The 23777-nt window shown below is 37.3% G+C and overlaps 2 protein-coding genes across 3 annotated transcripts; both read left to right on the forward strand.

Annotated features, from left to right (window-relative positions):
* Positions 1-2010: 2010 nt before the first annotated feature.
* On the forward strand, positions 2011-10714 carry MGD1 (monogalactosyl diacylglycerol synthase 1). 2 transcript variants are annotated; one of them, XM_089139833.1, is made up of 8 exons: positions 2011-2781; positions 2880-3052; positions 6727-6888; positions 6969-7110; positions 7582-7806; positions 8820-8882; positions 8975-9049; positions 10369-10714. In XM_089139833.1, exons 1-8 carry the CDS (start codon positions 2284-2286, stop codon positions 10603-10605), a joined length of 1575 nt encoding a protein of 524 aa, XP_088995959.1. In that variant the 5' UTR covers positions 2011-2283; the 3' UTR covers positions 10606-10714. The 2 variants fall into 2 exon arrangements, with proteins under 2 accessions (XP_088995959.1, XP_088995960.1); XM_089139834.1 differs by having other exon boundaries at positions 8985-9049; positions 10369-10456.
* A 7051-nt stretch (positions 10715-17765) lies between these two features.
* Positions 17766-20459, forward strand: UBP22 (ubiquitin-specific protease 22). Its single transcript, XM_089140975.1, has 3 exons — positions 17766-18806; positions 19188-19306; positions 19679-20459. Exons 1-3 carry the CDS (start codon positions 18031-18033, stop codon positions 20374-20376), a joined length of 1593 nt encoding a protein of 530 aa, XP_088997101.1. The 5' UTR covers positions 17766-18030; the 3' UTR covers positions 20377-20459.
* The last annotated feature ends 3318 nt before the right edge of the window (positions 20460-23777 follow it).

The following is a 23777-nucleotide window of genomic DNA, read 5'->3' on the forward strand; positions in this document are numbered from 1 at the left end:
TTTCATAAAATACTAAGATTTTTATCCCTCAAAAACAAATATATATTTTCGGGTTGAAAGGAAAACCAGCAAAACCTTGAATGATCTCTGTCCAAGTATGGAATGGAGGCATTACATTACATAGCAGCTACTCCAACCATGAAAAAGGAAGGTGTTATTGACATTTTAGTCAACTATCCATGGACCAAAGGACTAGCTTCTGAAGAGGCCTTGAGGATTGCATCTAGATCGGGCACTTCCCAGCTTGGATACTCAATGAGGTCCCTTCTTCCGAGAAGCTGCATGAAGAACAAAGCAAGTGAAACTTCCTATTAACAACATGGGATTTGACGAAGATAAAAAGTCCCCACGTGGCCGACCAACATTAAATGCACCTAGAATCTCCGTTATCCCCCTGGGGATGACAGAAACTTCTAACACATTCAAGGCTTCTCTCGAGCCTCGAGCCGGCGGTTCAATTGACCCCTCTTTATGAGCTTTGGTCATGTCAACGGACATGCCTACCTTTTGCTAACGATGAGACATTCCGACGGCTAAGTCATTTGACAGCTTCGTTGGCCACCTCCTAAGGCCATCTCAACCAATCATAGGCACATTCTCAATCGCAGGGCCAAAAACAAATCTTGGGATCTCCAAAGGTATGGACTTGCAGTATAAATAACAAGTGATTACGCAAGTGAGAAGGAGGGAGGTTCTCCAACCATTAATCTCCTTCATAAATCCACCAATAGAAGATCTAACAAAAGATAAAAATAGTGGGTGGTTGGGTGGGTGGGTGATGGTCATGTGCCCCCAATATTGTTTGGAGACCACTAATTTGGCACCGAATGCATTCCATCATTTCACCAAAAGAAAATTAATGCATTCCATCTTTTCTTAACACATTTTGTATTTTCCTCATTCACCACGTGATTTTTCTAACTTTTGAAAATTTTCATTAAAAAAGGAGGTTCTATGTGAGTGGTGACATGTAGATGTGCTTCAGTGTATGTAATTTTCTATGTAGAGGTAAATAGACCTTATTTTATGGACCTTATGGAAAATGTTGGTGGTAGGAATAAACATTTCATACCTTTTTTTTAACCTTTAGATAAATTTAACAAGAAAATTATACACTTTTAACTTTGTAATTCATTTTTTGGTGTGAATACAATGCTTCCTCTTATATATTTTCTCAGTGGAATTGTTAAAGCTTCATGCACTATGACTTCTTCCTATATTCGATAGTGTTAGAAACCCTACACACTGGATATGTCCTTTTTTCGACAAAAATACCTCCACTATATTGAGAGAAAGAGAGATGATATAATGATGTCTATGTAGGACAATGACATCGATATTAATAACATAAAGAAATTTACCTTCGAAATGTGGACTGTTGAACTTGTAAGCACCACTATAAAAATAGCCTACAATATTTATACAAATAAAATTTTAATCTTACGATCTGTCTTATTGTGAAAGAATCTTATGAACATACATCTATTAAATGTATAATATTACTGAAGAAATTTTTGTAGTAATTTATCAACACTCTGTAAGTTCTACTAGGAAAAAAAATCTTTTGAAAGAGATTCATTCCTCTATACATTCACAAGAAGATATAGTGATCTATAATTCAATGAATGCCAATGATTTGAATGTTAGTTTTGAACAAAAAAGAATCACTACACTAGATTCTCATCAAAATCTTGAAAATCCCACTCAAGATCCAATGTAGATTAGATTAGAGTTAAAAATGACTAAACAAAGTCATAACGCATTCGAGTTGAACAAGACTCCATCTTTTCAATTGACAAATTTAGTGAGTTTGGTCATTAAATACCTGTAAAGTTAATTCACATTGAAACCTAGTTGAGTGAAATGATAGATCTATATTTTAATTGCTCCTTGGATCTTAGTTTCCAAAGCCTTTTGGCACTAGGTTTGCCCTATATTCTAATAATTTAAAATACCCACATCTCTCATCTTGTTGAATCATACTTTCATACATATTGATTTTCCAATTAATTTGAGTGGTTCGATGTGGAAGGACCACATTGGCGATCCGAGTGCTGGGTTGGGAGAAGGAAATCTTTTTCGTCCCCTAAATCATCTCCCTGTGGCTTCAAATACACCGCAGGATTTCGTCTCAACTCCCTCTACTGTTAAACCCCATTACGCTGTAGTTCTTGTTTTCTCTTGTTTCTTGGCTGTACTCCAATTGGGTTTTGCTTTTCCAATATAACGACTCCATGGATTAAACAATTACCGAGTTCTTATCCCACCTGCAAAACAAGAACAATGCATACTTCTGGGTTAGCTCAAGAACCCACCCAGCTTTTCGATGTTTTTTCCAAGTTGGAGTGTTTCTTTGATTCTAAAACTGCTTCTTGGCGCTTGGGTTCTAATGGGCAATCTTCAGTTTTCTCGAATCTGCGGTTTGATGGATTCGATGCCGTTGGTGAGAAGAAAGAAATGCCCAAGATAGTGGCTTCTTTGAGTTTGAGCAGAAGTGCCTCAAGGATTCAGAGGATTTGGCGTAGCTTCAATAAGGCTGTTAGATTGCACTGTGAGAGGATCCCAATTGGGTTTGCTTCAGTTGGTGCTTCTTCGGGAGAGAATGGTTTGGGAGAAAATGCCTGCCGTGTTCTTGACGAGAAAAATCTGAACTTGAATGGTGTGGGAGCGGAGACACCGAAGAAAGTGCTGATTTTGATGAGTGACACTGGTGGTGGTCACAGAGCTTCAGCTGAAGCAATTAAAGCTGCCTTTAATGAAGAATATGGAGATGAGTATCAGGTCAGTTCAACGGATTTTAATCGGAATCCGTTTCAATTACCCTAGAATTTGTTCTACTTTTTATGATCTTGTTCTTGTGTTAAGAGTGTACGGCGCAGGTATTTGTTACAGATTTGTGGACGGATCATACGCCTTGGCCCTTCAACCAATTGCCCAGGAGCTATAACTTCTTAGTGAAACATGGTCCTCTTTGGAAATTGACATATTATGGGTCGGCTCCTCGTGTTGTTCATCAATCCAACTTTGCTGCAACTTCAACATTTATAGCTCGGTGAGGCACTGCTTCCTTCTAATTGCTACCCTACCCCCAATTCCCTTTATTGTTTGAATTTTCTTGGCCTTTCGTGGAGTTTTCTTGTGAATGTAATGAAACCATGTTTACTGATTTTACTGGAAGGAGAACCAGCTCCCATTATTATACTGCAACTCAATTTGCTGTATTGTTTCAAAGTCCCTGTCTCAGAAGACCATTGAGATTGTCAAAGTATATGTTAGTAATATATACCAAAAAGGAATTGAGCTATAGAACGTATCTTATACTGCTCCAATTCAGGAACTTGAGCTGACTACATTTTGTTGATGAGTTCTTCTTATCATGAGCTGAGCTGAAGCATGCTACCAGTCACTCTCCTTGAGATTGTAGTTTTGTTCTTATGGTGTTTGTACATCAGACTGGCAAATTGACTGCGAAGGTTCAACAACCTAAGGAAGACCCTACCAGTAATTGCTGCACTCGGTCATAGGGATGCATTGAGACTTCAAGAGTATTCCTCACCAATTTTACCAATATTTCCAAAGCTTGGTGGAACAGAAAAGGAACAAAATAAGGAGAAACGTGTTTTGAAAGTAAGTAGAACTAGAGAGCATTCACAAATTTCCTTTACCAACCATTTTTATCCTCTATATAGAGTTAAAGCTTCCCTTGGACTTGCCGTTCTAGACTACCTCAAAGGAGGTGGCTGCCACAAAAGATTTGTTTTAGTAGTTGGCCTGTGCTGGTCGACTGATTAGGCTAGCTGGTTGACCAGCTTTCTCCCCAATGGCCATATTGACTGAGAAATGCTTCTCTTAATAAACAGCACATAGTTGCCATCCATCCTGCCCTGTTGGCTGAGATTACATTGAATGGTAAAAAACCATGAGTGCATTTTGTGGGGATAAAGAAAAACTAAACAGAACTAAAGGTTTCTTAAATCTTAAATACATTTGAGAACCTTTAAAATATGCAAGATCCAAAAAAAAAAAAAAAATCCCAAGATTTGCAAAGAAAATGAAATTATTTAGCGCATTAGAAGTAGTAAGACACACCATTATTGTTTTCTCAGACTTGAATATACACTAGATCTGATAAGTCATGTTATAGATTATGAGTGAAAGTTCAGTTTCTTGAAGCTTTCTTCATTAGTGTAACTAAATGGTACCTATCATATCCTACAAATTGGCTCTTATGCCTTCCCATCTGAATATTTAGCTATTTCTATCCAGCCTTGTCCCTATCTTAGAATCATGGATGCATACAGAATTAGTCTTTCTTGTTGAAAGTGCCTCACTTCGTACACTCTTATCTCAACTTATAGTGTTACTTGTCCAAGTTATAAGGGGTGCATGACCCATACTTACTGTGAGGATATATATGGGATCATGTAAACTACCGGTGCCTGAGTATTTTAGCTGGTCTTAACTTTCTATCCTAACTAGGACAGAAGCTTCTAACTTCTGCAGGCCAATTTCTCTGGCACTCATCATGGCAAGCACTATCAACTGGAAAGGATTCAAACCTTTATTTCCAAATCTCTTTGAGATCTGTACCACTTTATGGTGCAAATCCTTTCTTGGTGATGGAGATAGGCAAGATGGGTAGACAGGTCAAGTGACAACAGAGTAAATTAGCTAGGAAAACTCCTATTGTGTATAGCTTTTCATACTATTTAAAGCTAGCAAAGGGGTGGGGATCTAACCAATGATTTTGTTTTTCCTTAGACAGAACTTGTCTACTCCTTGTCTCTTCCTTTTCTCTTCTTTTTTATTTTCTCTAGTACTAGTTTATTAGGCTTGATACTGTTATATAAGTCTTACAAGTGTCCTCCATTCTTTGCAGCAAATACTATGATACCATCGAACGAGAGTAAGATATATATGTTAGTATTAAACAAGGTGACTTTGTTTTTACCCTTTAGACAAATTCCAGAGACTTCCTTTTACTTAGGCAGGGTGTCTACCACATGACTTTTGTCACATGCCTTAAGCTCATTCTTTTCAGTTTTTTCATGCATAATTTTGATAGTTTGAAGCTTGATGAACCTGTCAGCCAAATTCTTCTTTGATCCTACAAAGTCAGTTGTTCCTTCACTTGTGAACAACCTCACTGGATTATGCCTTTGATGAGTGGCCTAGTGAACTGATTTGTTGAGCTTCAGGTGTGATGAGAATGAGAGGAGTTTGCTTTCCTCAATTGACGTCTTTTCCTCATATGACCAAGAATAGAATGCAGTGATGACAACTGATAAGTCAACCAAGAGGGGGAGACCCAAGTGCTTGATGGTGAAAGAGCCAAGGGAAAGATCTGAAATCTGAAGCAGGCTGGCTTTTAGTTCCTTCGAGGTACGCAAGAGAAAAGGTTGCACTTTGATGATTTACTCTAAAACCTGACGGAGCTTCAAAATGGTTTAAACAGGATAGCATTGTTTGGAGGGAGAAGGGTTCAGCTTCAAAAGAGCATTAAGTCATCAGCGAAGGCTAATTGAGTTGGATTTAAGACTTGGGGGCGGGAATGATGAGATGTCAGTTGGTGTGGAATTGGATATTTCTAGAGAGCACATCAAGGGCGAGGGTGAGGAGATAAAGGGAAAGCGGCAGCCTAGACGAGTTCTAGAAGAGCAGGAGAAAAAGCCTGCAGGACCACCATCTTTGAGGATTGAGAAGTTGGGGAAAGAGATACAAAGGTTGATGCATGATATATGGAAGCTGTTCCTACTAGCCTTAGCCCAGACCTAATTACATACTAGAAGAGTTACCATCTCAGCCCAAGCCCAAACCCTTCCTGATTTAGTTTATTTATTTATTATTTCAGTTTATTTATAGGAGCGGTTTCTTCCTTTTTTGTTTGCGTTATTTCAATTTGCACTTTTATTTAATGGAATAGGGGACAGTTTTAACTACTCAAGGGGCTCCATCAATGGCTCGTTGTTTTTCTTCTTCATTGGAGAATCTGAAGATGAAGGCTCCGTTGCTTAGCATGTAAGTGTGGGGAGCTCCCTGCATTACTCATTGCTTGGTGAGGGAGGCTTGCACAACTTTTAGGGCAGGACGAGGGCCTAGAAAGTTCCCAACCAGGCAGGAACTCCATTTTGCAATTCCAGTGGCCAGAGGTATGTTGGGACAGAGAGCAAAAGGGGTGGAGCCATCAGAGGATGGTTGGATGGAGTGAAGGAAGAGACCAGGGATGGTTTTGGAAGGGGCATAAGAGAACAGGGTAGTCCAGAGACTTGGTTCATTATGAACTTAAGCTGTGCTGTATGAAAGAAAAATATATGTTATTCCATGAGCCTACTTTGAACTTTCAAAGAAATTTTGTTGAAAGTTAGTTTTTATATGTTTTCTCTGTATTTCCCTAATTGTGTTTTTTGTTCTGTTGTTTTTTTCTTTTTGGAACATCTTCCTGAATTCTCAAAGACTTTCCAAAAGTGAAATATCCATTTGTATGAAACAATGACTTTCCTGTCCAGTGAGCTTTTGGAATATGAAAAAGTATCAGACAAATGGGTTGTTAGTTACATATGTTGGAACTGTACATCAACCTTTCTGAAATCTGTGATCCCCACAAGCATTACCTCTGTCTCTGTCTGTCTGTCTTCTCTCTCTCTCTCTCTCTCTCTCTCTCTCTCTCTAATAATATTGTGTGATTCTCGCTAACACTTCCAATGTTTGCCTTTGTAAATTCATCAGAGAGGTTGCCAAAGGGCTGATGAAATACCAGCCTGATATTATCATCAGTGTTCATCCTCTAATGCAACATGTTCCTCTGCGTGTACTGAGGGCAAAGGGTCTTCTGGACAAGATCGTATTTACCACAGTTGTCACTGATTTAAGCACTTGTCATCCTACCTGGTATGATCTCCTCTTGTTGTTCTTCCTTTCTTCTCTAATATTCATTTTAATAGGTGAATTTTCTTTTTGCTGCTGTTCAGGTTTCATAAACTTGTAACTAGATGCTATTGCCCAACAACAGAGGTGGCAAAAAGGGCATTAAAAGCTGGACTTCAGCCTTCTCAAATCAAAGTTTATGGCCTGCCAGTGAGACCTTCATTCGTGAAGCCTGTTCGACCTAAGGTTGGCTCTCATTATTTTTGAGTGCTTTAGTATTTTTTTTTCTTATGTGTCGTATGGAATTCATGTGATGCCAACAATGTTTGATTAAGGAAACTAACTTACCTCTTAGATTTGCATGAAAAGAAGAAAACGTTTTGGGAATGACGATATATATAATTATATAAACTAGGATCCTTTGATGCTACTTCTGAGGGATTTTCCTTTTCGTAGTCTTATGCTTTATTGTTCTTTATGTTGAAGATGTATTCCCATTTTTTTCATATATGTGGCAATTAAGACAATTTGACTGGGTTAATTTTGACTTTGTAAACCTCCTTGTATGGGACTTACTGAATGTTGTTTCTTGCTTCATACATAGATGCTATTCCTCTTATTGGTTTTCTTTGACACTTTCCATGTTATGTCACTGATTCCAGTCTGATTGTTACATTCTGCATGATTTAATCTGTTAGTTTCCTCTTTTACAAGTAGGTTGAATTAAGGAGAGAGTTGGGAATGGATGAGTATCTTCCTGCTGTGTTACTAATGGGAGGAGGCGAAGGCATGGGTCCAATTGAGGCTACAGCACGGGCACTTGGGGAGGCATTGTATGATGAGACTACCTCTGAGCCAATAGGTCAGGTTCTTGTTATTTGTGGACGCAATAAAAAACTTGCTAGCAGACTGCTTTCAATCGACTGGAAGATTCCGGTTCAGGTATCACCCGAAGCTTACATTCCATTTGCATCCTTGATTATATGTTTTCCACATTCAAACTCAGTTTCCTCGTTCCTATTAAAAACATTGTAAATTGCAAATAAAGGTGATAGTTGTTCTGGGCTATTCTAGTCAGTCTAATCCATTTAGCTTAACATAGGAAATGGAAAGTATTGAATGAACCAGAATTTATACACAATTCATTTTAGTTGAATTAATAGTCTTCAAGGTGCCATCTAGGCAACAGGGCTGGGCTTTGATGTCAAGGGCAACCAAGGGTCCATTATGTAATATGTATTAATGTGCCAAGAACTATAAAATGAATCAAACATATAATATGGAAGCACCTGAATAATGGTTTTGTCTTGAGTTCCTTGGCATTATATGTCATGGCACCTTGGCCTCACCTTGGAACCAAAATTTCTATGGTCGACTGAGCCTAGACACAAAGTTGTGTAACTAGCTTTTTTCTTCATCTTTCTTCTTCTTTTTTTTTTTTTTTTTTTTTTTTTTTAATAAAAAGATAGTGATGGAAGGTGGGCTGCATTGGTCCTGGTCATCCTAGGATTGATCATCCTAACATGGGAAAAAAGTGGAAAGGTTGAGGGCCTTCAGGGAGGTTGACTGAGTGAATCAAGAGTAGTTGCTTTTATGTGCAAATTGCAATTATGAGGTAGTTTTCTTTATGCTTTCTAGAAGAGCTGTATGGGCAAGGGTATGTCAATGAACTTAAAACATTCTAGTCTTGTTAATGCTACCATAAATCCTATTTGTGTAGTCTAGATGTAGTTGAATATTTGCATGGACCTAGTAGAGATGTGGCAGAATTTTGTAATTCACTACAGATGGGTGGGATAACACTCTGAGTGGCCCAGATGTTTTACATGCATGTGAAGGCATAAAGGGAACAAGGGACATTGAGAATGAAGAATCTTAGTTCAATATATTCATTAAAATGACTTTTTTCTGTTCTTTATTTCTTCCGAATGAACTTTCCTCACCCAAATTTTCAGGTGAAGGGATTTGTTACCAGAATGGAAGAATGCATGGGTGCTTGTGATTGCATTATTACGAAGGTAACCATATTCTGGGTGCATGTATACTTGTATATTCTTTCTGGTTTGCAATATGATATTTTCAAAAAGAATTAATGAGCTGATATTGGCAGGCTGGACCAGGGACCATTGCAGAAGCTATGATACGAGGACTCCCTATAATACTTAATGATTACATTGCTGGACAGGTAACTACCACTTAGGTTCTCTTATTGTCAATGAAACAACATGTCCAGCCAATTTCAATGGCTGGTTTTGCTATTGATTCCCCCCCTTAGGGTGTTTGTGATAAATAGCATAGGAATTTAATTGCAATCATAATTGGTGATATAGAGCTACTGCAGATACAACAGGAATGACCTAGTCTTACAACCCAAAAATAGAACCATGGAAAATGCATCACACTGGTGGTCAATAAAGTAACATATCTGAAACAAATCCTGGACAATAAGATTGTGTTTGCCCAATCATTGCTGGTCTTATTTCACTGTCTAGGCATCAAATGAGAACAGTTTTGCTTGGAAAGCAAGGAGGATTTGCCAACATGGGTTCATGGATCTTAAAGGACGTTGCCCTACTTTTCTGTTCCATTAGATGTCAATGGCTGTATCACCTTCAAATAAGATACGTTGAAGCCAGCCATTAGCAAACCACATTCAATGATATTATGTCTTCCCTGGTGTTGTCAATACCACCAGTGAAAAGCAAAGCTTCTTTTGGATTGTACATTTCTTTTTGGAGGGGTCTGTTGGGGTGAGAGGGGGGTGGGGAGATAGAAGCTGGACATGAATGCTAGGGTTGTGGGGAGAAGCCACTTTATCAGCAAAATATGCTGGCTCCTTGCGCAAAGAACATGTTGAGCTTATTGAGGAGCTTAGTACCATTCAACCTAGAAAGTCACGTCTTTCGTGGGACAATGCTAATGATATATGTGATAGATCCAGTGTTCATGGTATCTTTTAACTTTCCTGTGTATAATTTGTTTAATCCCTAATGAAACAACTTTAATAAGTAGCATTTTTCATAGTTGCAGTTGGAGATAACCAGAAAAAATGTTGGAGGAGATGAATACACATGTAGTACCTCTAAATTATATGGAACTCAAATTTTCAATGATGCCAACCTTTTACTAACAAAGTCACACCCAGTTCTTAACTGACATAAACTTCCTGTTCTCAGAAAGAAAAATAAAAATTTGCATGATCTGTGAACATTCACCTAACTTAAATCAACTGAATGCCAAGAGAGGGAAAAAAGAATCAAGCATTAAGATCAGACTATCATCAAAGAACTTTAGCACAATTAGATAATTTTTTAAAGACAAGAATAAGCTATTGAGCTGAGAACTATCTTGGAGCTCTGGCACATATTCTCTGGATAATAAGGATAATTTTGGTTGGAATGACAACAATGAGCTTTGTTTCATTGTATAGCCAATCTTATGAACGATCTATGAAATTTTCCTGTTCAAGTTGTTTACTATTTTGAGTTGAATTTTATACTGCAGGAGGTGGGGAATGTGCCATATGTGGTCGAAAATGGATGCGGAAAGTTCTCTAAGTCACCAAAAGCGATCGCTAAAATTGTTGCTGAATGGTTTGGTCCAAAAGCATACGAACTCAAGGTCATGTCTCAGAATGCACTGAAGTTGGCTAGACCAGATTCAGTGTTTAAGATAGTTCATGATCTGCATGAGTTGGTGAGGCAAAGAAGTTTAGTTGCACAGTTTTCTTGTACATCTTAACCTGATTAATTTTGCTTTCTCTTCTGATAAAATGTTCTCATTGGAAAATTAAATTCATGTGCCTCTTCTGTTATTGCTTTCCATATTCAAATAAGGTTTTTGCATTGTATCTTCTTTTCAGCACTTCTGCTGCAATGTAACTTGGGTTATTGGATTCATTATAGGGAATGACCAATTATCACCTTAAGCCTTAAGGGATGAATTTTCAACTGAAATCTGAGTTTACCTGAACCGATGAATTGATTTGTAATTGTTTCAGGTTTCAGACCCTTTTACTTCAACTCTCTGAGAGCTCTTCTCCTAGTCTGAAACTTAAAAGAGTGTATTCTAAGGAGGAGAGAGATCTTGGAGTAGGATAGTGATGGAACTATGGATGAGAATTCCAGCCACTACCACCACAAATTTAGGGAAATATCTTAGCCCAAGAGGTTGGTGGGGGACAATCATTGTTGTTAACAAAGCAAGTAGCTGAGGCTTGGAAATCTTCAAAGTGGCGTGTCATTAACTTGGATCAAATCCTTCACAAGTGTGAAAAGAGTGATTTTGTTCTAGTGAGTAAAAGATTTAGTTAATAATTCTGTGTATCTTCTTTTCCTGCGGATTTGATGTTTGTGGAGGATCCATGAGCAACTTCCAGTTCAGGATTCTTCTTACAGGTACATAGTGAAAAATGAGGATTAGGATTTCCACAATCTTCATTGTTGCATCTGGGGATTTTATTTTAAAAATGGCTTTTGTGTTCATTAATTTAAAACAAAGAGATGAAGATGGAGGAGTTGGGTCACTGCAGACTTGAAGGGAGAAGAGATGAAGTGGAGGTTGGTTTTGTAAACTTTTTAAGTTTTCCAAAATCAGTTGCTTCAGCATGGAGACTCAAAGATTGAGAATGCCAGATGTTATATTGTAAGAACATCCCAATATTGAGGCAAACTGAAATGCACAGGTAGGTCACGATCAGTGAAGGCAAAACCCAGATCTGATAGTGAAAAAGCTAACCAGGGATCTGAACTGCTTTCACAGGCTGTGATCATTGTATAAAATTATGGAGATGGTGGATAGTGGATACTCCATGTTCCAACACTAAGTGCTGATGGAGTATAATTTTGTTAGAAAACTTCAGGGCTCTGTATCATGATATGAATGAGTATGTTTTGGATATGATATCATTACTAATGATTTTTCTGAACCAATTAAATTATCTGGGATGTCCAGGGGGCACTGGTTCTTGCTTCAATTCCAAGAACCCTTCTTTTGGCTTCCCTGTTGGCTTATCATACTGAGATCAGCACTGAAGGGCAGGTTCACCCATGGCTGAACCTAATGAGGAGTGGTTTTTGGGCTTGGTTTTATTGGATTTTCCTTTCTTTTCATAAACTATAAAACCTGATTTTGCCTTGAAATAAACCCTTTAGATGTGTTGGGTTTGAGTGTGTTTTGTATTTGCTGGCCACTAGAGTTACTCTGGCAGTAATTGTAATTGAAATAAATTTCGGTCAATTACTTGTATAATGGTAAAATTTTATTTGTTCAAGAATTGGGCTTTTTGGGTTTTTTTGATGAATGTTGTTTTTGTCGGATAACCCAAAAAAGAGCAAGCAAATGGTAGCATTTTATAAGATAGGGCGTGGACGTAAAAATGTTTCCTAGAAATAATGAAATCTCTTTTTCTCCCATTTAGGTGTACGTAATCTAGTTACATCACGATAAATTTTTGGCTATTGTGACGAGTATTTTACTTGTATTCTTCTTCGTAGTTGTGCATCTATCTTGTAATAAATAATCGTGAGTTGCCTGGTTCAGTCTCGAATCCGGATCATCACCCTATCAGGGGCACTCTGTGCTCCCCGACGCCTTTACCACCACAAATCCTGTGGGACCCACAGGTAAAAAATAATAAGAAAAGTTTCCTAAAAAAAACCCCATCACCCAACCCCTAGGTCCCTTGTATTTATGATGGTAAAACCATCGGAGAGCACAGACGGGTAGCTGATCCAGACTCTTCAGTCTCAGCTGGTTTTCAGAACTATGCTTGCACAACATGTTGCTGCTCTTCATTGTTCCAACCTTGTAATCCGTTCGGGTGGAAAATCAATGGTGAGTTTTCTTTTTGCTTCAATGTTGACCCTTGAAAAACCAAAAAAGAACTCATAAACATCTAAACTAATCATGTATGGAATAGTGGATGACCGCAGTGGTGGGTTAATTCATTATTCTTGTATCATCAATGCATCAAAAGCTGGAAGTTCCCCATGCTAAACCCATTCAATTTTCAGTACCAAATGACAGAGAAATAGAAATGGCCAGAATACGGGAAAAAGAAATAAAACAATAAGAATGCATAGTATGTGTATGGGTGTCAATTCGGTACAGTATGGTATTGATAATTTGGTACGGTATCAGTAATTCAATATGGTACGGTGATGTGTGCAGAAAATGTTAAGCCTCCAGATTGTGAAGATAATCTGTAAAACAAGGTTAGACGTGGCCCGACCCCAACCCGACCGTTGGGGTCGGGATGACATCTTTGAAACTTAAGTCAGTCGCTAAACTGATCACAATACTCTAGTGAGATGCTGAGTCTAAAATGAATACAAATTGTAGGGAAACGATTCAGATACCTATGGGGTGAGTAGATCACCGGTTTATATAGACTTTACCTCCAATTCTCAACCGTTGGGTGAATTCTCAATCTCTTTAGGTGGCCGTCCGATCATAGGTCGTTCGTGACTGGTAACACAAGTGGGGTGCCCTCTCGATCGTTTTAAATTAGGTTAAGGTGGGTTCTGATCGTGGTCCAACCAGAACGAAGGGTGTGAACCCGGTTCAATGGGTTCGGTTCAATTTTCCTCGTATCATACGATATAATCTTTTGTATAAAAAAAATTCATTCTTCTTATCTTGTTCACTTACAGCCTAAGAGGTTTAAAGTATTGGTTGAGTAATATGATCTCTTAATTAATATTTTAACTGTTCAGATTTACAATATGAAGAAGAAGATATGGTATTGGTTGAGTAATATGGTCTTCTAATTAATATTTTAATTGTTTAGATTTACAATAAGAAGAAGAACAACAATATACTTATATTCTTGGTAGAGTACACTTTCAATCTAAGCTTTTTTAATTTGAAGTTTATTTTTTTTTCCTCTTAATTATTGGTCCAACCTAGGAGTAATGTCAAGATGGACTGAACCTTAAATTAGGTCCAATCCAACCTAGATATAAGGGTGTCAAATTTGATACAATAATTCGATATACAGAACAGTTTTCGTGTACGGTAATTTGGTATATACCGACGATATGCTATCTAAAACTAAAATCGTACCATACCGAATTCCAAAAAATGGTTTCAATACATACCGTACCGAATTTGAAAACAGTGTTGTTCAGTATAGTAAAATGGTATTGATACACAATTGACACCCTTATGTGTTATGTGTCTGATGGGGTTTGTTTTAATATATAAACATTAGATTGAGTCAGTTTAGTATAGAATATGTTAAATAACTCAATTCGTTCCATCAATTGTCGAGCTTTTGATATATTGACCGACTACCTAATATTTGGTTGGATAAGCACTTTAATCTATCTCATACTAAATTAGCTCAATCTGAACCCTACAGGCACATAAAAGTATGTTAGTAATTGTTTTAAAACATCAAATGTATGGTATATATGCACTTAATATTTTGAAATGATTTCACAATGAAAAAGTGGTTCTTGATCTTCTCCCTAACCCACAAATGATTTCACATGTTTGAAGGCTCTAATTCGGCTTAAGAGGGCTTCTGATGGGATTAGTGTTGATACAATCACTCTAACTATGTTCTCTTTCTCAAGAAAACTTCACTTACAAGATATGATTAATTGAAATTATCAAATGGTTTAGTATTAATGACCTCAAAAGTAAAAGATAAGCATTTTCTCAATCAATCTTTTGATTGATAAAGTAAAAGAGGTCACTCAAGATAGAAATTAAAGACATCAACTAATTTAAGAGTTAAGTCATTGATGAAATGCTTAACGCGCGTAGCCATTAAAGCATCACACCAAGATCAACTGCAAACTTTTAATTGTTAAAAGCTTTAAGAGAACCTAACAATTATGTGGTGTAGACATAAAGTATGATCTCCAATAATCAATGAATAAGATGTACAGCCTATTTATACACATAATTAAGGTAAGTACATTATGTAGGAGACTCAAAAAAAAGAAAAAAAAAAAACAACCCAAGCTCACCAAGAAGAGACAGCAACCAAAGAAGCTTTGCAGCTGTAGCAGCTATGGCACAATACTCAACTTTGGTCGAAAAACAAGAAAATAGTCCATTGTTTCCTAGAACACCAAGAGATACAATTCATCCGCATATATCAAAAAATAGATCACCACAGTAGAAGATCAATAAATGAATAAGGGTTGATTTTGCAGCCAACAAAGCCTTGAGAGACTACCAAACGAGCTCAACCTATGAAACCATACTCATGGAACTTGTTTAAGATCATAGAGAGATTTTCTAAGGTGACATACATGAGTTGGAAGTTGAGGATCAACATACCCAAGCAGTCGAGTCATGAGGACATCCTCGTGAAGATCACTAAGCAAAAAAGTATTTGAAGCATCAAGTTGCCAAATAGGCCATTTGTTAGTGACTGCCAAGGACAAGACAACCCTGATTGAGTATGCTTGACAACCGGACGAAAGATATCATTAAAGTCATAACCTGGTCTTTGATGGAATCCTTTAGCAACTAGGTGAGCTTTGTATCGCTCAATAGACCCGTCAAGTTTCCTTTTGACCTGAAATCCATTTGCAATCCAAAATGTGTTGAGAGGTTGAAGAAGGAACCATTTCCCAAGTTCCATTATGAAGAGAGCATTGAACTCTTCCAATATTTGCAATAGATATATAAATTTGAATCTAATGGTCTGAACTCACTCTTGCTCGTCCAGAGCTTTAAGAGGGTTTGAACTTAAGATTCTACTCTTAGCTTATGGACACAATGAACTGCATGACCTGGCTCAGCTTACAATGACCTTATCACCTAAAATTTTTGGTAAATGCAGAGAAACAACATGGAATAAGTCAATTGTTTTATTATTTTGTTGTTGGAAACAAGATCTAGTTGCGTGTTTGATCTGAGTCTAGATCACTTTCTCGTTAGGGAAAAACAATATCCTGCTTTTTAACCACATACAAGTGCATGGGGCTTACCTGTAAATATTAAAAATAATGAGAATTGAGAACCTCAATAAGTCCCATATGGGCCCACTTATGTGGTTGAAAACCGTCAAGGGAGCACATTGTTCTAATGTGCTCCTTTGGTAGGAGGTGATCCGAACTCGTTTGACCTAGCTAGGCCTAACCGGCTAACCCTATAGGTAAGTATGTCAATCTTGTATGGAAATTATATATTGATACCAAACTCGATCATATAACATCGTACACTATAAAAAGGGTTTTGAATTCGATACGATATGATACTGATTTCAGGGTCTTGTACAGAATTATCATACTTACTTTCTTCCATGTCATACCATGGTCATATATTTCATATTGTTTTCAAATTGAAACCATACCGTATCACATTCATACCGTTTTCTGATACCGAATTTGTATTGAAATTGTATCGTACCAACATGGTATCAATATGAAAAAGTAGGTATGGAATCAATATGGTTTGGTTTTGGTAGCGAAATATAGTATTGTACCAATATTTACACCCTTATCCATAGGGCTAGGTTATGGAGTCAAGATTATTAAAAACCTAGACCTAGCTTGGCCTGTTGCAGCCTTAAGCTACAAGTATAGTTTGAGTAATTATGACCAAGACAAAATTCTTTTGGTCCAAAGCTCCAACTAAGGGTGTAACGGATCGCACTTGGATCGGATAGTGGTAATACCCATAGTGCATTCTATTATATTCGGACGGATTTAGATAATATCCTATCGATTTTTAGACGGATTCTGTTGGACTCGAATGATAATCGAATTATTGTTTTTTCAAGTAGATTCTTCTAAATGGGCATGAATATATATTGAATACAAGTTTTTGACTATCTGTTGACATATTTGTCATTTTATTTGTGATGCTAGGCTTGAAATTTAAAAATTTAGAAACTTTGTGTTGGGTTATGAAAAACCCACCTAATAGAACAATCAGCAAATAAGAGAAAAGAATAATACAAGAATTTACGTGAAAAACCCTTAAAAGAAAAAAAACCACGGGCAAGAGAGAAAACTCCACTATAGATAAAGAAATATATAAGAGGAAGATTTTGGGATGAATTACATGTGGAGAGTGAGACATCCTTTTATAGCCTCTCCCCATCCTATCTTTATCCACATCTACTCGAACTGAGACTAAAACTCTCAATAAACTCTCACTTCTTTTCGATGTGGGATAATAAGTCTCATTTTTACTAGATGTGGGACTAAGACTATACAACACTTTGATACTTATTTTAGTAAAAAAATCTAAAAAAATAGTCACATATCTCAAGTAAAAAATTTTATAAATAAAAAAAAGAAATCCAAATGTGTAACTTAATCAGATAATTTTATGGGACAGATAATAATTAGTAGAAAATGGGTATATCATATTCGTGGCGGGAGTTGTTGTTTGTTTTTGGGTCTTTGCCCCCGTATCAAAAAAAGAAAATGGGTATATCATATTCATATTTGATTAGTAATCGAATGGATTCGAATATAATTAAACGAATATGAACGAAATCAGGAGCATATTTTGATTATTCATTTACACCCCCAGCTCCTACCCATGTTGTGGAATTAGCTTCAGCCCTCCGGCCTGCAAATTTAATTTTGAATGGTATACGGTTAGAATATATATATTTTTTTTGGTGGAAGGTATATGGTTAGAATATGGAATTAGGTAGGGTTGTTATCTATAGTTTGGCATACCTTGTACAATCTAAGCCGTTCATTTTAGTTTGACCAGATGCATGCATCACACCGTTTTTGACCTTCAGCCAAAGCTTCGGTCTTTCTATGATCCTTCTATGATCCTTCAATGGTTAGCGAGTTGATTCATCCAACATGCTTTAGATAGTGACACGTGGCATAAAAATGAACGGTCTAGATCTATGCCCCCCACAGTTTCAGGAACCCTTTGTAGAACTGTAGCCTTTCTGCCACATCTGATGAACAAGAACCCATTGTCTTCCATGGCTCCATTTCATATGTAGAAACCAGAGTCGGTTTAGTGTACGTCATGAGGTATCTTCCCAAAAACTACGAGAGCTGAACTCTGTGGTTCCCTGATTTTGCATTCAAATCAGACCTCAACAAAGTCAATCTGAACCCAGAATCCTGTGCATCCACAAACCCATAAGACCCTTCTCAAAATCGTTTATTTTTAATCTTCAATCATCTTTTGGGTAAATCGAGGTGTCTTTTGATCCGTATCAATATGTCAGGTAGAAACCCCACATATACTAACCCAGAACCTTGCAAACATCTAGCAGATTACAAGCTAAAACATGGATTGAGTGGCTACAATTCTCTCCAGAAGAGCCTCAATACGAACCCAAATGGAAGAACAGCCATGAATAGAAGCCAATCCAAGATACCCAGATGCAGTTTTTGTTCTGGGTATCAAGGGAGATTGTATTTCTGTTTGATCTGTTCCTCTGTTTCATGTTGTAATTTACCTGATTCCAATCACGCCCATTTACATTCGCAAACTGAGATTGGTCATGAGATTTCTGTGGATATGGAAAGAGCAGAGCTTTTTTGCTGTGTGTGCTGTGATCAGGTATATGATCCCGATTTCGATAAGGCGGTTATGTTTAAACAGATGATCGAAATACCCAGAAACAACAATGGCGGTGAGGTTGATAAAGTGAGCTGCAATAAGAGGAGGAAGGTGATGTCCAAGGCTGTGAGAGATTACATGAATGCAAAAGATTTGGTTTTGAAATTGGGGCGGGGACCGAATTCTTGTTTTCCCTGGGGATTGAGGGGATTGAGCAATCTTGGTAACACTTGTTTCATGAATTCAGTCTTGCAAGCTCTGCTTCATGCGCCCCCTTTGAGGAATTATTTCCTTACTGATCGGCATAGATGTAGGACTTCTCGGAAGAGCTCATTGGACAAACCGTGCTTGCGTTGTGATATCATCGACATCTTTTCTGCTGTCTATTCTGGTGATCCAATGCCTTTTAGTCCTGCTCGGTTTCTTTACAGGTGAAGCTTTTAGCTTACGAGTTCTTAACGTCATTATCTTTGGTCTTGCTTCCTATCATAACATGGATATTGAAATCTTGTTATGTATTATAAGTTATCTTTTTAATCCTTCCTGATGTGCAATATATAAATGGAAATAACATTACTTAATGTCATGAATTTATCGTATAGACTTTTAAGCATCAAAAGTATGTATTACTCTTTTGTTTCTTTCCATTGCATTAGAAGATTGAAACCAAACTTGACAATGCCAATGTGTTGAAAATATTTTGAAGGATCAGTCTTCTTTTGATTGTTCTTACTAGATCTTTTGTATTAAAGACATCTAGCATTATAAACTTTCGAATTGATCTCAAAGAAACTTTTTTTTGTGCCCTGCAGTTGGTGGCGCCATTCACCAAATCTTGCCAGTTATGAGCAACAGGATGCCCATGAATTTTTCATGTCAATACTGGACCAGATCCATGAGAAAGAGGAGCAGAACAGATCATCACATAAAGGTACCTTGAAACAACTAGACCTAGCATTCTCTTGTTCTGGATATATAAACACAACACTATTGTAAAATACCTAGTTTTTTTTTAATCACATTTTTGCGTGTTCTGATGACATGACATTGATGTTAATTTCTAGTCCATCCAATAAACAAGGACATTTGGATAACTGCTGTGTAGCCAGTATCAACCTGCTTTGATAACTATATAGACATGAAAACAAGTGTTAGTGACTTGGTGTCTGTGTGAGATGCAGCCAAATGCTAAAAAAGTAGTGTCCTTGTTACCTTTCCTTACCCAAATGAGATTCCTTGTTAATTAGGTCAGTATCCAAAATATCATACCAAGTATAATTAGTGGTTTTGTTTTTCTTTTCAGATAACAGTGATTGCCATTGCATAGCTCATAAGGTATTCTCTGGGGTCTTGAGATCAGATGTGGCATGTACAACCTGTGGCTTTACTTCCACAACTTATGATCCCTGTTTAGATATATCTCTGGACTTGGATCCAAGTGATGGCTCCACAAAATCTGTACCTGGGAAGGCCACCAATCCAATTGAGGATGAAGACATATCGACTCTTGTGGGTTGCTTGGACCTCTTCACAAGACCAGAGAAGTTAGATTCTGACCTCAAGCTATATTGCCAGCAGTGTCAAGTTAGGACGGACTCTGTGAAGCAAATGTCCATCAGACGACTCCCGCTAGTATTATGTTTCCATATAAAACGATTTGAGGTGTCTCCTCTCAAGAAAATGTGTAAAAAGATTGACCGATACTTACAGTTCCCGTTCACGCTTGACATGACTCCTTACCTTTCCTCTTCAATTGTGAGGAACAGGTTTGGTAATAGGATTTTTGCTTTTGAAGGTGATGAATCAGATATTTCTACAGAATTTGAGGTGTTTGCAGTAGTTACACACTTTGGGAAGCTTGAAAGTGGCCACTACATAACATATCTGCGTTTAAGAAACCAATGGTATAAATGTGATGATGCATGGATTGCCCAAGTTAGTGATCGGGTTGTCAGAGCTTCACAGGGCTACTTGATTTACTATATACAGAAAATGCCCTAAGTTCATAGCACATGAGGATTTGAGAGGTGTCATGTTGTCTTCACAGGGAAATCCATTTTTTCCCATATTGGTGCCAGAGAGGTGCTTAACAAAGATAAGGTTTTATCCTTACATGTTGACACATCTTATTGATGGATTCAATAGGATGAGAATAAACTTACGAAGGCTCTCAAACAATTTCCTGAAGGAGGTCAACATCAGGAGTTGTATTGCATTGAGTGAAAAGAAAATCTTTCTCAGAGGAACAGAAAAGAAGGGGAGATAATTTTTCCTCACCTGTGCAGTAGACTTCAGTTCTGACAAAATGCGGCGCCTCACCAAACAGTCGCTAGCAATCTCAGCAAATAACGGTTCCTCCTTGATTCGTTTACCACCCCAAAATGATTTTGAGCTTAATATTTTTTATTTTGGTACTCTTCTCTGCATATGTTGGGTGCAGAAAGTTGGATAACATTTGGTTTTTCTTATAGAAAGAGCAGCTGCTTCAAGTGCTCTTCCCACCTGGTTTATTCTTAACTCCCTTAGTCAGCTTGGGCCAAATTTTTCTGGAGGTCTTCAAGTCAGTTATGTACAGCTTACATCTTTTATCTGAAAACATTGAGGAAATCATTTGTTTGTATTTGACACAGTTATAATTGACAAATGTTACTGGACACCCCCCCCTCCCCCCGAAAAGAAAAAAAAAATTCTAATGAATCTTTTTGAGTCTCAATACATACCTCAAAATGGATTGTTTCTTTCATTACCCTGTTGAATTATTTTTTGCCTTTTATCTGATTGTTGAATTGGCATGGAATCTAGAACTACACTGTTGCTTTATCAGGCACAAGTTGATGTCTAAGATTGCCGGTTTGAACTCAGGTCATCCATGATCTTTGGCTGGAAGGATCCATTTCATTGCTTCCCTAGGAGTTAATTCATAATGAAAAAACAAAATGAAACAAATGGAACCATGCAAGACATTTTCAGTGTTTATTTGGTACTGGTAGAATATGATGAAGGTGTTAACACTGACTTTTTAAGCTGAAAGAATGGTGATAGTTTAGTGAGGGTTACAGCATACAGTGTATTTGTGCCAGTATAAAGAGGAGCTTTTCTTGGTTGCAGCAACTAGTCATGGTTCAGATTAAACCCTATTTCGGTGCATGTTTCTAAATCTCAAGAACCTCATGGATGTCTACTCAACTTTGAGCGGTTCAGTGATTCTTGAGCAGACTCAATTTCTACTCAACTACCCACTGCTGTTTGGGGAAAAGAGGAAGAATTCACTGCATTCAAAATCTAAGCTAGCTTACCCAGAAAACAACTCTAGTGCTTCTGCAGTTTGGATGTGAGGAGGGGATAATGACTTTATGTATGTGTCATTTAACAAGTAGCAGCAGCAACAGCAGACATCAGCACTAGCATTGTGGTTGAGTTCATTGCCCTCAGATATTCTTACTTGGGCCATCAATCACCCCTGTAGCTATAGAGAACTTTGGACTACCTGCCTCAAATGGCAATGGATTCTAAGTCAACATGATTAAAGGTAGTGCGGCTCCATCTCTTGAGTAATCTCTAACTACCCTTCGCAGTAAATTGTATGTTCTGCATTAGTTGTGTTATTTTTCTTGCTCCAGTTACACATTTGGAGCATCTAACTTAGAGGTCTTTTCTCCAGATCAAGCTAGAGAACAAGTCTGAAATTATTTATCTTAAAGTGAGTTATTAGTTTTGCGACTTTTTTGAGCTTTCGCCATTCTGATGATGAACTAATTTGGTTGACCTTGTTTGGGTTTCTGCAAATGAATCAATAGTAAAACATGACAGTACCCAGCTCCTATCAATGGTCCCACTGGCCAGGCATTTTCCCTATTTGACAATCTCAAGAACACAAGATTCATTGTTGTGCTCCATTACAATTATTGGTGATTGGTTCAGGAGTATGCAATTCGAGAACCTCTGGCTGCCCATCTTGATCTGCAATATGATGAAAATTTTGCCATTGAGTTTGTTAGTTTTGATTCCTAGAAGTAAGCCCTCATCACCAATCCTCCAAACTGAAATATAGAACACACAGGAAGTTGCAGAGACACCTGAGTTTGAGAACTTTGAATTAGTCTCTCTTGCCAACAAAACCGGATTAGAACTTGGCTGGAAAAACCAAGCCTCTGTGACATCTTACACCGAAAAGAGACGTTTTTTTTTTTTGAAAATTCTGTAATTTTCTTGCTGTCCAATACAGAAAGATCGAACGTTGGATGGTCTCGTGCTCTGATGTTTGTATTTTCAAGCTTGTGATGTATAAGACAAAGATGCAAACTGATCTACTTTGGAAACCGCTCTCATTGAAGAAGGAGAATCAAGATTAGAGAGTCAAGGTTAGTTTCTTTCTTTTTCATAAATATTCACATTGCTGGCATATTCCTGGCCCAATGCTCTGATGGGCTTCTTTTATGAAACCTATTTACAAAAAAAATATTATGAAATCTGAAACCCAAAAATGATTTTTATTTATTTCTAAAGAGGAGTGAGCTATTTCTAATTGTAGGTATTAAGGGTCAAAAAGTAGTATAATCCAATTTTTCAAATGTTAAATATGTCTAGAATCGAAGGAATATTAATAATTTATGGGTTTGGTTGTTTGATCACTTTCCCAAAGAGTATTACATTAATGAATTCTTTTATATTTGAGGTAGCTTGTTTCAATGTCTCAGTTTCTCTCATTTTATAATTTATTTAACCCACCTTTCCTCGGCTGTGTTTGTTTGCAAGGGGGTGGGAAAAAAAAGGGTGGAAAAAAACATGTGGGTCTAATTGTATGGGGTGAGGGATTAAGGAAAGTCAGGGTTTTGTGGAAAAGGAAAGGGTGGGTCATAATCTTTTCCCAAGTTTTTCAAATGTCCCTCAAATATGTCTTGAATCAAAGGAATATTAATAATTTATGTGAAATATGGTTGGATTGTTTGGTCACTTCCCCAAAGAGAATTACATTAATGAATTCTCATTCTGGGATTTGAGGTAGCAAGTAGAAATGCCTACACTCTTTTCAAGAATTTTACAACCCCTTTATTTCCCACCCCACCTTTATTCCAGCAAACAAACGCAGCCTCATGGATTTTTACTCTAGAATGTCTTTCCCTCTCTAATATTTTCATCCTAAAAAATCAAGAATAATAATTATTTTATTATTAATAAGGAGATTAAAAAATGATTAAGTAGGTTTATTATTGTAATCAACTTATAAACTAATATTTCCAATTTTGTTTCCTAGCTCAGTTTGCTCTCAATATTTTGTCTCCGTGAATGGGTTCAAGCTTGATCTCCCAGGGATCAATCGTGATTCAATCAAGGATTTAGATTTGGACGCAACAAAATCAATTATCAAAATATTGATATTAATCACCATCGAAGGATTGCTC

This window comes from Hakea prostrata, chromosome 11 (genome assembly GCF_041222555.1).
Source record: "Hakea prostrata isolate BN-2017 chromosome 11, UWA_Hpros_2, whole genome shotgun sequence".
NCBI classification, from domain to species: Eukaryota; Viridiplantae; Streptophyta; class Magnoliopsida; order Proteales; family Proteaceae; genus Hakea; species Hakea prostrata.